Genomic DNA, 15177 nt, shown 5'->3' with positions numbered 1-15177 from the left:
AGCAGCTGGGAGGCGGGAGCGGGGAGGGTACAGAAGGGAAAAGGGGCGGGGTTAGCGGCGGTGGCGGGAAGCGGGGAGGGAGTACGAAGGGCGGCGAGACAAGGGGCAAACAGGAAGGAAAACGCTAATACGATCGGAAAAATTCTAAACTGGCACTAAGGAACGACAAAAGCAAAACAATGAAAACAATAACAGAGTTACACCAGGGGGCAAACAGGAAGGAAAACGCTAATACGATCGGAGAAATACTAAACAGGCACTAAGGAACGACAAAAACAAAAACAATGAAAACAATAACAGAGTTACACCAGCAGGCGAGCACGGACCACGCCGCTCGAAGGAGGGGGCGTGGTCACGCGGCAGCAGCGAGGCAGGCAACGGGCAGGCAAGGCAAGGGGGCACACGCAGCAGCTGGTGGCCGTGCGGTGCGGCAGAAGTCATGGCAGTGCCTAGGGGTACGACTGCCCACGGCCCATCTCTAATATTGGGGGGTGTTGGGACCTCCAAATTCACATTCAGGTCCTTGTTTTAATGTTTGCTACTTAAAATATTGATAGATTAAAAATTAATAATTGTGTTCATTTGAGAGCTCTGCTGGGTGGTTTTCATTGGTGCCTTAGATATTTGCAGAAAATCAGTGTTCAAAAGGTTTGGTAAAAGGTCAAATTAGTTGATTTGTACCTTGTTGTAGGATTTTCTTTCTGCAGATTCTGCGCCTTTTTCCGACATTCTTTCGAGCACTTGGGCCTGAAGCAAAAAAATATATATATTATTTAAATTCCGTTGAGATAGATGATAACATTGTGATTACACAATTATGAATAACAATTTAACACTTGGTGTTAGACGTTAATACCATTTTTGAAACTTCATATTCAGAATTCAATTTCATTACGTTTGCCATCATTGTATCTTAAAGATATCTTAACTAATAGTAAGCTGCTTTTACCCATTTGTTGTTTGAAAAATATACCGGAAATGGTTACCGTTTGAATATTTTAAATAACTTTAAATAAAAAAGCAGCCGTTTAATGTTTCTTTTCATCATATCAAACACGCCTACAAAATGGCAGATTTCGAGATGGCCAGTATTTGAAAAACTAGAAAAGGGACTATCAAGCCTAGAGCTTCTGGTTGTTATCCCCTCACCTCTAACACCAATACAGGGATGTTAGGCCTCGAATGGTGACTATCTTGCTGAAACCAGAATTAATGAGTATGATACGGAATGTGGTTAGCGATTCAGCACCCGTTGTCTTCCTGCTATCAGCATATGGAAAAGGTGTGCGAAACACAATTGGTTTTACTATGTGTGAAACCAACATACTATAACCTTCTTATCTAATTGTAATATCTCTATTGTGATTGATGCCATCAGTTGTTCTTACCCCAAATTGCATACAGGTGGTTACGCAAAGGATCTGTTAACACAAGAGCGGGATTAGTTGTGGGACTCTCTCCTGATCCTTTGGTTAGAAACGCTAAGACTTAGAAACACACAGAAGGTGAACTGGGATGGCATGCGACTTTAAAATGAGATCTGAGAGGTGGCAATTTAAAGAGTTTACTGAGTAATGGAGAATGTCACTGGATGAACTTATTGTACGCAGAAAAGGATGGATTAAATGTCATTCGTGAACTCAGAGGTGTGGCCATTCACACGTGAACCATTCTTTATATATAAATGACTTTACAGCTTTTCAAATAATTACTCTTAATTTCTGTGCTGACATTACAGTTTTCTGTTCCTCAAGAAATTCTGTTCTCTGTATGTTGAGTATATTTCTGTCAAGTAATTGTCCTCCATTGATTTGAGCAATTCCACATAATTTAGTTTTCTTTTCGTTTCCTTTCTTTCTCTTTTTTTCAGTGTTTGAGACTGACAGTGCAGCGCACGCTTGTATGATTTCCCCAACCAAAGATGGCTACCTTCCTAGGTAACTAGTTTAAGTCCTGTATCGTGTCAACCATTTTTAACCTCCCTGTACATCTTCAAATGTATGCGCTGCTTGCACAAACAGTTTGGGTGGGTCTGCAAGGATTGCATCAGGTTTCCCTGCAATGATGTTGATTCTTCTTTTTTTCTTGGCAATACTTGCCTGTGTTGAGTTGAATCATGCATTATATATAATTTGTATATTATCGCATCAGTTTTTTGACAATCTTATTTCACAAACTCTGATATTTCTAACAGAGAGTTGCCATATATGATTAGGGCAAAAGGTTTTGAGAGATTTGGGTTGTACCACCACGCACCTTTTTGTATAGGTCTATCAATATGTAACTGATTTTCTTATCCTTACAGTTGCTTGATACATTCCAAGTATTGTTAAATTTGTACATATTATTGTGTGAGTAATAAGCCCATTAAATACCAGACGGTATTACCAGTTAAACAGAAGCAACAACCAGTACCGGATTACCAAATAGACAAAGTAGGCACAGGCCTATGGGTCCCACTCCTTTCAGGGACCCAGCAACAAAGGATCAAAAAAATATTAATTTGATTTTGGAAGAAAGTTACAATCAAGTTTCTTAAATTGTTTCCGAAAGATAGATAATAATGAATCAACTCAAAGAACAAAAACTTTACATTAAAGACTCTAAAGAGAAAGTACTGAATGTAATGTACCCATTTAATATTTAAAGTTTTGTTGGTTTATTCGTTTTTTTAAAAATTGTTTCATAACATTAAAAATTGTTAACGTTTAGTATTGTGTAATAAAATTGGTTTATTGAAATTGTTGGTTGGTAAAAATTAAAAGTGCGTTCATCAAATTACCTACTCAAAAGTGCATGAGTGCTTTGTACCTGTGAGAATCGTCTAGGGAACCAGTAATAGCATTTAGGGACTGTATTTAAAAAAGAACAGCTACTAGTTAAAAGAGAATATTCTCACCGTATGCTGTCTGTCCCCTTACTATTGAAAGATTACCAAATATTAGCATTACATTTGGAGCTGGAATATGGTGTGTTTCCTGGGTTTCGACAAGCAGTTTCTGGAGCACATTGCTGCGGCTGCATGGAGGTTCTCATGCTAACATTTCCTCAAAAACGCACAAGAAACACAAACGAGGACAGCCTTTAACTCGGGCCCCATCAGCCATTGGCTTTCAAGTGTTTTTCACAGTTTGCCACTACTTGCAAGGAGTGCTCATCATGGTCACGCCATCTTGAGGATTGGCTTTGGCATTACTAGGTGATTAACCATCAAATATTCCTTTTGTTAATCTACAGATGCAACATGCAGCTTGTAAGTGAGCCCTGGTGTATGTTCCTTGATGTATTTACTTTGATGACAATACACTTTAATTGCTGGTTTATGGCGTTTTGCTTAGGAATTGCAAGCTTTTTGGATAACTTGTCCTGCCATGAGGAGACAATGCTACTCACACGTGGCCCTTGCATGTTTATTTCTTTCACGTTGCTTTCCTGGAAAAATCTTGGATTTACGCCTTTTTTTGTTCACAAGTAAAGTTTGTGTGCATTTAGGCTTCAATACCGATGCATCAAAAATACTAGCCCTGTGTCAAGTGTGTCACTATACAACACTTTGCTGTGTATGTCTTTAAAGCTCACTACTTAACATACAAACTTCATGTCTAGTCTCCTTTTTATAGCATTCTTCCTTGAGAGTTACAGATTAACTCTGCGTATGTGGTCTGTTCAGCACGAGGTCCTACAACCAATGTCCACATCAGGGGTCTCCAACCTTTTGTGTAATAAGAGCTACTTATGCTCAATTGAAGACATCAAGAGCAACTAATATTAATAGTGTTGTAATAGTGACCACATCAGACAAGATTACATTACTGGCCACCATATGCAGGATTGCCAGCTGTGATCCCCTCAGTGTATCAAGCAGCGTTGCCAGCAGTAATGTAATAAAGGCTTTGTCAATTTGGAATGCTTATATGTAAGTAATACATTTCAGTCACAGCTGCAGTGCCCTTGTATTATTAGTAATAAGTTTCCCCACATGACTTATCCCTCAAAAGTCAGCTTTAAATATATTTTTGAAATTCAGCCATTTTTTCCCCAAACATCAGCTTAAAGTTCTGAAAATACACACATTTTTGTCTTGAATAATCTATCTATCTATCTATCTATCTATCTATCTATCTATCTATCTATCTATCTATCTATCTATCTATCTATCTATCTATCTATCTATCTATCTATATATCTATCTATCTGTATATCTATCTATTAATTCAACCAAGCAGAAGGTTCCAATTTAGTAGGCTGGGATGCACAAAGGAGAACTACTTACAGGAAGCTGCAGAGCTACCAAAAGCTCACAAGCTACTCATTGGAGTAGCCTGGTCCACATAATTGTGGCCCAAGATGTTGCTTCACTATGGGATTTTCTTTCAGGGCAACAGGGAGCAACACACACAAATGTCATCCAGCTAATACCAAACACTACTCAACAAAAAGGTGTTAGTATAACATACCATGGATTTGCAAAGTACACACTCATAGCCTGGGGCTGAATAACAGATGTTCATTGTCATCAAACTGAACGGTACTCAATAGATCGACCTCAGAAAGATGAAAGCCTGAGTGGATACACCAGAATGTGAACATGTGGACTATGCGGTTAAACACAGGCCAGCAAGGCCACAATTTTAACCCAATAAAGTGATAGTCGATTTATCAGCCGCACTAAGATGCAAACTCAAGACATGCAGTTCACCACATATCTCACCAACTACCATTTATCTCATTGAGCAACCATGCTGACTATATTTTTGAAAGGCAAAAGAAGTAGTTTTCAGTATTAGATTAGAGAACATACTTTGTGAACCACACTACGGTGAGAATCTTTGCTGAAACACTATATGGAGTGCCTGAAAAGATAACAACATGGGTAATTGTCTATCTGTCTGTTTTTTTGGTTTGTTTTTATGGGGAGTTTTATGTAGCATGAACTCGACCCTAAAGTATCAGAGCACTTTACATGAGCACCAGTTGCGTTACAGACGGGCACATTCATTTTGTTAGGCACGGGGAGATTAAGTGATTTGCCCAGAATCACAGGATGTTGAGCTTCCCTGCCGAGACTCAAACACGGTTCCCCAGCTTCGTGGTAGACCGCTCTAGCCGTTAGACCACATCCTCTCCCCAAGAGAGGCTGTGGCAGGCTCTTTGTGAATGAGCCCTTTACTTTGGGACAAGAGCATGGTAGGATAGCAAAGGTCGTGCAAGTAGGTATATATTTAAGTTGAATGCCAATCTCAAATCTGGTGTGCAATTTGGAAGCTTCTTAACCCCCAAAACAGTATTGTGTATTGGTAAACAGTCTGATTATAGCCTTAAACGTGAACATTGTTAACACGAGGCTTACCAGCAGCTGCAGATTGACACTCGGAGTACGGTTACATTGGGTAATAGAAAAACCTGCTATTCATAGAGCTATAGCAAGTGCCACATAAAAAAGTTATTCTGTAAAATGAAGAATTGGTTTGTGCATTTGTGACATTTAAAGGTAAACTAAGATCTTTCTATGGATAGGCAAGTTACCATACGCTGAGACATATATGACCTTGAGTTTGCTGATGACTGATACAAATCACTGATGACTCCATGTTATTAGAACTCTGTGTTTTGTAAATCAATGGGCATATAATTAGGGCTCTCCTAGCCTGAATAAACAGGCACTAGCAAAGGCAACAAGTCTTTCTATGTTTCTTCAATAGAGGGCGAGTTTGTGTGTGAGGTCAGGTGAGTGGGTGTGAGTAGAAGATAGTGGGTATGGATGGAAGAATGATTGAGTAAAGGGTGCAATGATAATTAATGGGTGAGTGTGTGGATGAATAAGTGAATGGATAGAGAAGTGGTTACTAGTGTGTCACAAATGCCCACAAAATGTACATTATTGTCAGCATTATGTAAATGCAGTAATTACGCAGGACTGGGCACCTGGGCACCTGCATGCCACAAATGGCCATATTGTTTCAAGAATTATGACTATTATGCATGTTTATACTTTCCACATCACTAAATTATCCTATCACTCATTAATCCTTAGTATTCGTTTAAGTTGACACCGTGGCTTTGTAATGCTGAATGTATTTTCAGCTTTCAAGTCCGGGGGCCCTCCCACCCTTTTTCTCCATTTTAGACTGGACCCACCAACTGAGGAAGATCGAAGTTGACCAGACACCACAACCCAATGAGTTCACTTGTCCTGCATCAAGCACTGTTTGTTTTCACCCAGAAACAGATCTCCTTATTTTCTCAACTGAGCCATCATTCAACCACGTTTATATGTATGTTTAGAATTCATACAGCGCTTAGTTACCTAACCAAGGCTTCCAAGCGCTAATGAACAGGTACATAAACAGAGGAAAAGTAAGACAGAGTTGGAAAAGTCAGGTCTTCAGTTGTCTTCTGAAGATTGCTTCCTTTGCTGACAGCTGAAGTGGTAGGGAATTCCAAAGTTTGGATACTAGAAAATTTAAACCCCGTCCTCCCTGCCAGACTCTTTTATTCCTGGGCACCAGAGCTAGCTTGTGATTTGTGGACCTCAAGGCCCTGGAGGAAGTAAAGGACTGAGTAGTAGCCCAATATTTATCATAGTGTTGCGTCGCCCTCGAGCCATGCAAGGGGGTGCAAGGGAGACGCAACACTAAAGTTACATTTATCAAGCCGCGCAAGGCCAACTTGCAAGGCCCCGCATGGCTTGATAAACGTAACATTCAAGTCCATCTAGAAATCCAAACGTGAACTTGTACAGTTTTGTGACGATTCTAAAGTCTAAGACAGACTCAGAGCTTGTAGTCAACACTTCAGCCTGCTACAAAACAGTAAATAAATAAATATATAAATCAGAACTACTTTCTGCAAACGGAGAGAAACTATTTTTGGCTGTTTCCATGTGTCTCTAAAATATTATGCATCCATTCTCACAGTGGGAAACTTGGTGTTGCATGTGATGAGTTAAAGTTGTGAGAGTAAATGTCACATTTGACTGCAAGCTTCTATGGTGCCCCGTAGGGCTAAAGGGGTGAAAGCATCCTGCAGGGATGAGGCGGCAGGACGTTAGGAGATGGTCATGCCTGGATGAATGAACAGTGTGGTTGGGTCCTTCAAGTTTGAAGGAGTATGAGAACATATTTCATTGATGCAGGTAAAAGTCAAGAACATCCTGCTGTATGCGACACGTAGGATCATCCTGCATGTCTGGAATGTCGTGTGAGTGTGTCCTGCATAGCTAAAGCAGTCAAGAGTGCATGGTTTACTTACTAATGAACTTCCTGGTGAGAGCTCAGGTGTTTATCCCCTCACGGCAAGAGGAGAGGCTTTGTTTATTGGTAAAATGTAGAGGGCTGGCATAATTGTCTGGGTCTATGGACAGTACACCCTCATATTTTTTGGACTGTCATGAGGAAGAAGAACATGGTGCTAACGGTGAGACGGTCATACACGGTTAAAGAGGAGTAACTTTTCTGCATGTCTGGAGTTGGGAGACGAGACCAACAATATGCCTCATGAGCCGGGGACTGTAGACTCTTGGTACTAGGCACATGTGTGAATTTTCTGCAAAAAACATGAGGAATATGAAAATTTCCTGCATGGTGCAGTGCCAGGGAAGGCATAAGGAAGCCCCATAAGGTGTGTGGCTTGAGGATGGCAGATGGAAATATCCTGCATGGCTGGACAAGAGTCTTGTGGAAATGATACACTTGTAAAAATGTCACATTTGGCTGAATAGTGGGGTGTCTGGGAAAAAGTCCAGCATGGCAGGGAGAAGAGGGTGATTCTGACCCACAATGCCAGTTGGTGGTATGGTTATGCATGGATGGATGTGGCGGAAGAGAGTCTGGGAGTTAATATTTATCACCGGCTCAAGAGGTTGAAAATATTATACAGGGCAGGAGATATGATGATCAATAAACAAGCTTTCTGGTGGTGCCTATATTTAGGATCATACCAGTTTGCTGAAGGGATTGTGCGAAAGTGCCCTCTGTGGCTCAGCAAGGGAGGGTACCACACTTGCTTGAGATGACAAAGTTGCTCTGAAGGAGTGGCTGTTTTTCATAGCTGAAATGGTTTGTACCAAGTGATCTGCGGCTATCAAAGAGAGATGAAGGTGCACTCCAGCACAGCTGCTCTCTGCCCTGGAGGGACTCCTATGACTTTCCCTGATTTCCATCAGTCTCTTACCAAAAAGATGGTGATGCAGATTTGGAAGCAATTGCCCATCAGGCCTTGCCTTCATCAGTTACACCTAGCAGGGGAAAGCAGATCCTGGTCTCCTTGGAGTTTGGTATCCCTTGACTTCTGCTGTTTGCGCTTCTCATATTAGCCATGCCACCTCAGCTGCTGGGCAGAACACTGGGCTTGTGATCGCTCCACCTGTACTCCTGTCCGGCCGATCTTGTGGGTCTTTAGAAATGATGAAAGTATAGCCCGGGTATCCTTGGGCACCAGATGCTGATTCTGTCATCATCTATATAAGGCAGCAGTGGGTATTTTCCGACTTTGCAGGCACTCAATTGGATGAACGATGGACAGTTCCAGAGCAGATGGGAAATATTAATGGAAGCACCTGCCAAAAGTGGTGAGCTAGCAAACAGAAGTAAAACACGGCAGCCATCTTGGAAAGGTATCTTTCCCCCACTAAACCCCACGTATGTGAATAAAAACAATTTCTCTTTTGAAGTATCAACTTGATAAGCAGGTAAATATAGCACTTGTTAGGTCTTATTTTGGAATAGAATCCAATAAATATTACAGTGCACACCAATTTAGATCATTTTTTTTATGTAAATGCTTCATTCATTATGTAGAATGTCTTTCGGCTTATGTGCAACACCTTAGTCAAACATGATGACAAGGGAAAGGGGGAGTTCGAAGTAGTCAAATTTCTTGGAAAGAATAGAAGGTAGACAAATCCCCATAAACTTTGATTAGCATTGCTAATAATAGATTTACAGAGAACTTTCTCTAAACGAGACTCTATGGTAAACAAATTCAGGTTATCACCACTTTGTACATATTATTGTGTTTATAATTTCGAGTGTTTTGTGGGATTAATTTTCAGATCTTCAATAATTCAATTATGCATCCTTTTATTATTGTGACAACAAAGTTCACCTTTCAGTCAATTGGATTAAGCAACTTGGTGCCCTTATAAAAATATTGTTTTGTTATGATGTATGCTGTGTTATGGTAATGCTTTAGATGACTGATATTATAAAGCGATACCAAAGGGGATGATGGACGGAGCGTTTGAGCAAATCAAACACTCACTCATGAGGGTTATGAACCCGAAACCGGTCCCAGGATGCTTGTTTCCGGTCCAGGGAAGACATCGCTTGGCAGTTCGGGCTGGACTGTTCCCATGAGGCACAGGGTCGGACTGATTTGTATATGGCCATGTCTGAACTGGGGTGGTGGAGTGAGCTAAAGAATGATGATGGATTAAACCCAGATGAATTGACTGGGGGTGAGTGTTCGATTTGCTCAAACGCTCCGTCCATCATCCCCTTTGGTATCACTTTGATATTATAAAGCACTCTTTTTAATAATTTATTTTCATGCACTGCATATAGGAAAATCAAGCATCGGATACTTCATTCATAAAAATACAATTACTGACACTGAAACCCCCTCATATTTTCATTCTCTCTTCCTAGCCCCAGGCCGTTTTTGTTTGTGGCTGGGAGAGCGTAGTATGTGTATACAGAGTATGTTTGCCGTTAAGATTGTAGATCTTGTGTTTGTGGCAAGTATAGTGGGGGGACATGGAGTATGCGTGTGTGTGGGGCTGGGGCAGCATTTAGTATCTGTATGAGCAACACAGTGAACTGAAACACTAACAAAATATATGCATGATATCACGTTCTTTGGTGTGAATGGCAACCTAACTCAACGACTAGCAGGTGCTTCCAGTCTCCACCGCTTCCTGTACGCCTGACACTGAAACACATCACCCCTGGTAAACCAAGCGTACATAGCAGTGACAGAGTTTGCAGTCAGTCATGAAACACAGAAGCATAACAGGTTTGCAGATTTCTAGTTAATAGGACATCCATCTCCAGCAAATAAATTGCAGAAGAGGCATGACAGATGTACTGTAAAAAAAGTATAATGATTTCTATTTGTTCACATAAATATGCTGAAAGAACACTATTAATAGTGATTAATAGTAACCAGAGTCTGTCTTAACTCTGCCATGGCCAGTCCCAGGCCCAGCTGCAAAAGGAGGGGGTTAGGCGTGGGGCTAGCTACCCCACCATGTAAAAAAAATCCTAGCTATAGAAACATTAACCTAAGGACCAAAAGACATCAAGGCCGTGGGGAGAGAGAAATCTCCTTTATAGAGAGCTACGCTGCCTTGTGGTGCAAACCAGAGATCCCTGGAAGCTACAAAGCCGATTCACATGCTTTCGATCAAGATCATCAGCATCGGGACATGGAAGGTGAGGGCAATGTATAAGACAGGCAAGAAAGTGCAAATGGCAGTGGAGATGAAAAAATACAGCCTTGCCCTGCTTGGCATCAGCGAGACGAGATGGACACAGACCAGATGGAAAAGACTAGTTCTAGGAGAAATTGTGCTGTATTCTGGACAAGAGGAAGAGAATGCCTCACATACTCAGGGAGTAGCACTAATGCCAACACCAGCAGCCAACAGATCTCTGATTTGATGGAAAGCCTGCAGTCTCAGAATCATCACAGCAACCTCCCGCACAAAGAAAAAGGGATCAACATGAATGTAATAGAGTGCTATGCACCTACAAATTACAGCAAAGAAGAGGTAAAAGGACAGTTTTACAATGTACGCCAGTCCATCCTAGAGAAATACCTTGAAAGAGACATCAAAATGCCAAGATTGGAAGCAACAACACTGGGTACGAAGAAGTCATGGGCAACCATGGCCTCAGTGACATGAATGAGAATGTTGAAAAGCACGCAGATCTCTCTGCCCTGAAAAGTCTGGTGACAGGCGTTCCCTGCAGGATGTGAGAGTGACGAGAGAAGCGGATGTGGTGTAAGACCATCACCTTGTAGTGGGCAGCCTAAAGCTGAAGCTGAAGAAAGCATGGATGGGACTGACAAACCAATGCCAGCGATATAACATCACCCTTCTCAAAGATGCGCAGAAATGGAGTGAATACTCAGACACCCTCAATAACAAGTTTAAAGACCTGAAAGAACTAGAGGGCGACAAAGACCCAGTAGAAAGTCAGTGGGAGATCAATGAAACAGTGACATCAACCTGCCAGGACGTACTAGGTCCAAAGAAACTGCAGCATAAAGAATGGATCTCCAGCAATACTCTCTGCAAAAGAAAGAAAGGAAAAAAACATGCAGTAAACACCAGCCGAACATGAGCAGAATAAGCGGAAGCTCAGGTGAGTACACCAAAACCAACTACGAAGCAAAGAGAAGCCTAATAATAGACAAGCAAAGGTTTAGCAATGGTTTTGCGACAGAAGCCCAGAAAGCAACAATGCTATGGATTCTTGAAGAAACCCTACCACATAACAAGTAAACCCTTCAGCAGATACAGGAAGCCAAAAAGGCCTGTTAGAAGACAAAGCTGGGAAAACAATCATGGGTAACAAAGGCCAACTGAAGGCAGACATTGAAACACCAGGAGACATGCTCTATCCCATGTTTGGAAAAATCTAGAATGAGGATACGTAGCCATCAGACTAGAAGGAGGGATATCTCATCCAGATCCCCCAGAAAAAGCGTTCAACAGAGTAATCCTAAATAGAATGAAGAAACAAGTCGACATTCAGTTGTGAGACCAGCAAGCTGGGTTCTGAAAAGATAGATCCTGCAAAGACCAGATTGCAACACTGCGCATAATCATGGAGCAGTCAAGGGAATGGAACTCCCATTTCTATGTGAACTTCATCGACTATGCAAAGGCTTTTGACAGCGTGGACAAAGAGGTCCTTTGAAAACTGCTCCGCCACCATGGTGGGCCAGATAAACTTGTAACAATCATCAGGAACTCTTACGACGGAATGGCCTGCAAGATAGCCCATGGAGGACAACTCATGGTAGTCTTTCATGTGAGGAGCGGAGTCTGCCAAGGTTGGTTGCTCTCGCCTTTTCTCTTCCTGCTGGCCATAGACAGGCTCATGAAGACATCTACAGCAAGGAGGAGAAATGGGATCCAGTGGACACCTTGGATACAGCTCGACGAACGGATCCTACTCTCCCATACCCATCTGGAGATGCAAGAGAAAGCCAACTATGTGGCAGCAGTGTCAGCACAACTATCAGCACAGCTTGGCCTCGACATCAGCAGGGGGAAAACTAAGCTCCTGAAGGCTAACGCAGCCAGTATAACTGCAGCCACTCTTGCAGGTGATGCACTGGAAGAGATTGAGGCCTTCAACTACCTAGGCAGTGTCATGCACAAGCAGGGCGGCACAGACGCTGATATCAAGGCAAGAATCTGCGAAGCAAGGTCTGTATTTAATCAGCTAAAGAAGATCTGGAGCTCCAAGGACCTAAGGTTGCAAACCAAGATCAGGCTTTTTAACAAAAATTGGGAGTTTCATCTGGGGTGAGAAGGGCGTTAGGCTATCTTGGAAAAAATTGAGGCGCCGCCTAGCTAAAGGGGGATTGGCCCTTCCAGATATCCGCTGCTATCTGGTTGCCTTTCAATTTAAGGCTATCAGGATGCTTTTAGGGGTACCAACTGCATGTGCCTGGGGTAAGTTGCTGGGGGAGTCGGTCAGTACTGAAGGCGGGGGGAACAAAGCAGGGTTTCTTTACAAGTTTGGCTCCCCAAAATTCTTCAAACGAGTAAGGCTGAAGGTGATCAAAAATGCCTTGGAGGTCTGGTATTTCATCCGCTCCAAATGTGGGATAGGTTACTACTCCGATCAGGCACCGATCTGGGACTCTCCGGGGACCCCCCCCTGCCTCCAGGATAGTATGGCACTCCCAATTAAAAGAGCCGGGGTCGCGACTTGGTCTGAGTTGGGGGATGAAAATGGCATACATCCTTGGGAGGTATTGAAAGCAAGAATAGGCTCGGGGTTCTCGAGGTTCAAGTTTATTCAACTAAAATCATGGTTTGAAACGGAGAAGGAGAATCTAAGGGGGAACGGTGAGGTGGAAGATGCTCTCAAGAACATTCAACATCTTAAGAAGGAAATCTCTATCTGGTACAGGCTCCTGATCAACGCAGATGACGTTGGTATTCCACATCAGGTTTCAGCCTGGAATGACTCTCTTTTTGAACCAGATATTGGGAGCCTCCTGGAACCCTCCATGACCCTGCTTTATAAATACACAAAATCTGCCAGTCTGAAGAGAAATCACTTTTTTGTTTCTAATCGAATTTACTATACTCCGGAGAAGATCTCGAAATTTGCCCCAGATCCGGAGCCGAGATGCCCCAGGTGCTCACTCCCTAAAGCCAACGACGTACACATCTTTTTTGAATGCGCTGAATTGGGAAAATACTGGGAAGGGGTGTGCAGATACCTATGTATGACCTTCGGAATAGATATCGTGTTGAACGGCTCTCTGATCTTTTTTGCCAACGACCAGGTGTCCACTGCCGGTTTGGCTCAACCACTCAGAGGGCTGTTATTATGTTTGATTTTGTTGGCCCGAAGGGAGATATGTTTCAGGTGGAAAGACCCCCTCCCCCCGAAAGTAGAAGACTGGTTAAAATCAGCACTGGCTATGGCCCGGTTAGATGTTATGAGTTCCAGCCCTAGCCTTCCTTCACTTTGGGCACCCTTTGTTCGTCTGGGCCAGGAATTGAGACTCTGTTGATTCCATTCTGCAGTTGCTAATGGTCGATAAATACCATGGTCCTATGATTAACACCTAAATCCCGGACGACAAAAGGGGATTGGTTGGATAACCTAAACAATGGCAGGCGGTCGGAGGGCGCACCCATTATTAAAACTGACCGGTTATGTCCTGCTAGCAGTTTATAGGTGAGATGAGGACAAAAAAAAAAAAAAAAAAAAAAAAAAAAGAACAACAACGTAAAATTGTAAATATATGAAGAGAAACTTGGAAGAAATCAGTGACCACTACCATCAAAGTTCAGACCTTTAACACCTGTCTGAGGAAAATCCTCCAAATACGCTGGTCAAACACCATCAGCAACAACGACCTATGGCAGCAGACTTTCCAACTCCCTGCTCATTAAGAAATCATGAGAAGACACTAGATAGGTCTCACCCTCTGCAATCCTGCCTGCATCAAATACCACCAAGCAAGCTCTGACCTGGAACCCTCAAGGAAAAAGGAAGAGAGGAAGGCCATGAACCACCTTGCATTGAGGCCTTAAGGCTGCCTGCAAAGAAATTAGTTACACTTGGAGTCAGATTTAAAGAAAAGCCCACGACAGAGATGGCTGGAGAGTCCTGGTTGATGGCCCATACCCCAGAAGGGGCAGTAGGCATAAGTAAGAGTCTGTCATACTATTTTAAATTTACATTTAATGTTTTTATGTCTGAGTGATATTTATGAAAAAAATATTATTTAAAATATTTCTGTCATTTGATTGTGATACAAATGAACACTTTACTGCATTTTGATTTTCATTATATTCAGCACTGTAATTTAATCTCAATACGGTCACCTTGCCTACCGAAGTTTCACTTAATTTTTTCTGTAAAACAATCCAAAGAAATTAAAGAATGATAGTAGTGCCATTTTAATAGCTAGTCAATGGGATATAAGTGTATGGGGAAGACTTTCAATTTCCAGCAAAATGTGCTATTGAAAATGTGATGTGGAGCGCAGAATTTGCAGAGGAGCCGGATTTTAGGGGAAACGGCATTAACAACGTGTGCTCAGCCACGTGTGCCATGTCCGCGCAAGCCAAACATCGCTTGCCTTAGCCATGCATATGCCTTAACAAATCATATGTGTGGTTTAGGCAATGCATGGTCTATATGCAGAGCGGATGGCGGGCACAGAGGTAAGTGGGTCTAGGGACAGATTTTTGGGGGAGAGGGGGTAGTTTTTTGGGGTAGGGGTAGTTTTTAGGGCTCAGGGGGTCGGGTTGTTTATAGGGCAGGGAGCAGTTGTAGGGCTCAGGGTGGGGAAGGGCTATGTAAGGGTACTTTAAAGGTGTAGGGGAAGTTTTAGGGCTCAGGTTGGGGTGACTGGGGTTGTTTTTAGGGCATGGGGTCAGTTTGTAGGGCGCAGGACAGGGTAAGGGACAGC

The 15177-nt window shown here is 42.4% G+C and overlaps 1 protein-coding gene across 9 annotated transcripts in view; it reads right to left on the bottom strand.

The window, feature by feature from the left end:
• CIITA (class II major histocompatibility complex transactivator) overlaps nucleotides 1-15177 on the bottom strand; it is a 473615-nt gene that overhangs the window by 227383 nt on the left and 231055 nt on the right. For all 9 annotated transcript variants that reach the window (XM_085632115.1, XM_085632119.1, XM_085632121.1 and 6 more), the window contains one exon: nucleotides 682-747. In XM_085632115.1, coding sequence (XP_085488241.1) covers nucleotides 682-747 — 66 coding nt within the window. The remainder of the gene's footprint in view (nucleotides 1-681; nucleotides 748-15177) is intronic.

This window comes from Triturus cristatus, chromosome 10, assembly GCF_964204655.1.
Source record: "Triturus cristatus chromosome 10, aTriCri1.1, whole genome shotgun sequence".
Classification (NCBI taxonomy): domain Eukaryota; kingdom Metazoa; phylum Chordata; class Amphibia; order Caudata; family Salamandridae; genus Triturus; species Triturus cristatus.
The sequence above is the reverse complement of the archived record's forward strand: the minus strand, read 5'-3'. Positions and strand labels throughout refer to the sequence as shown.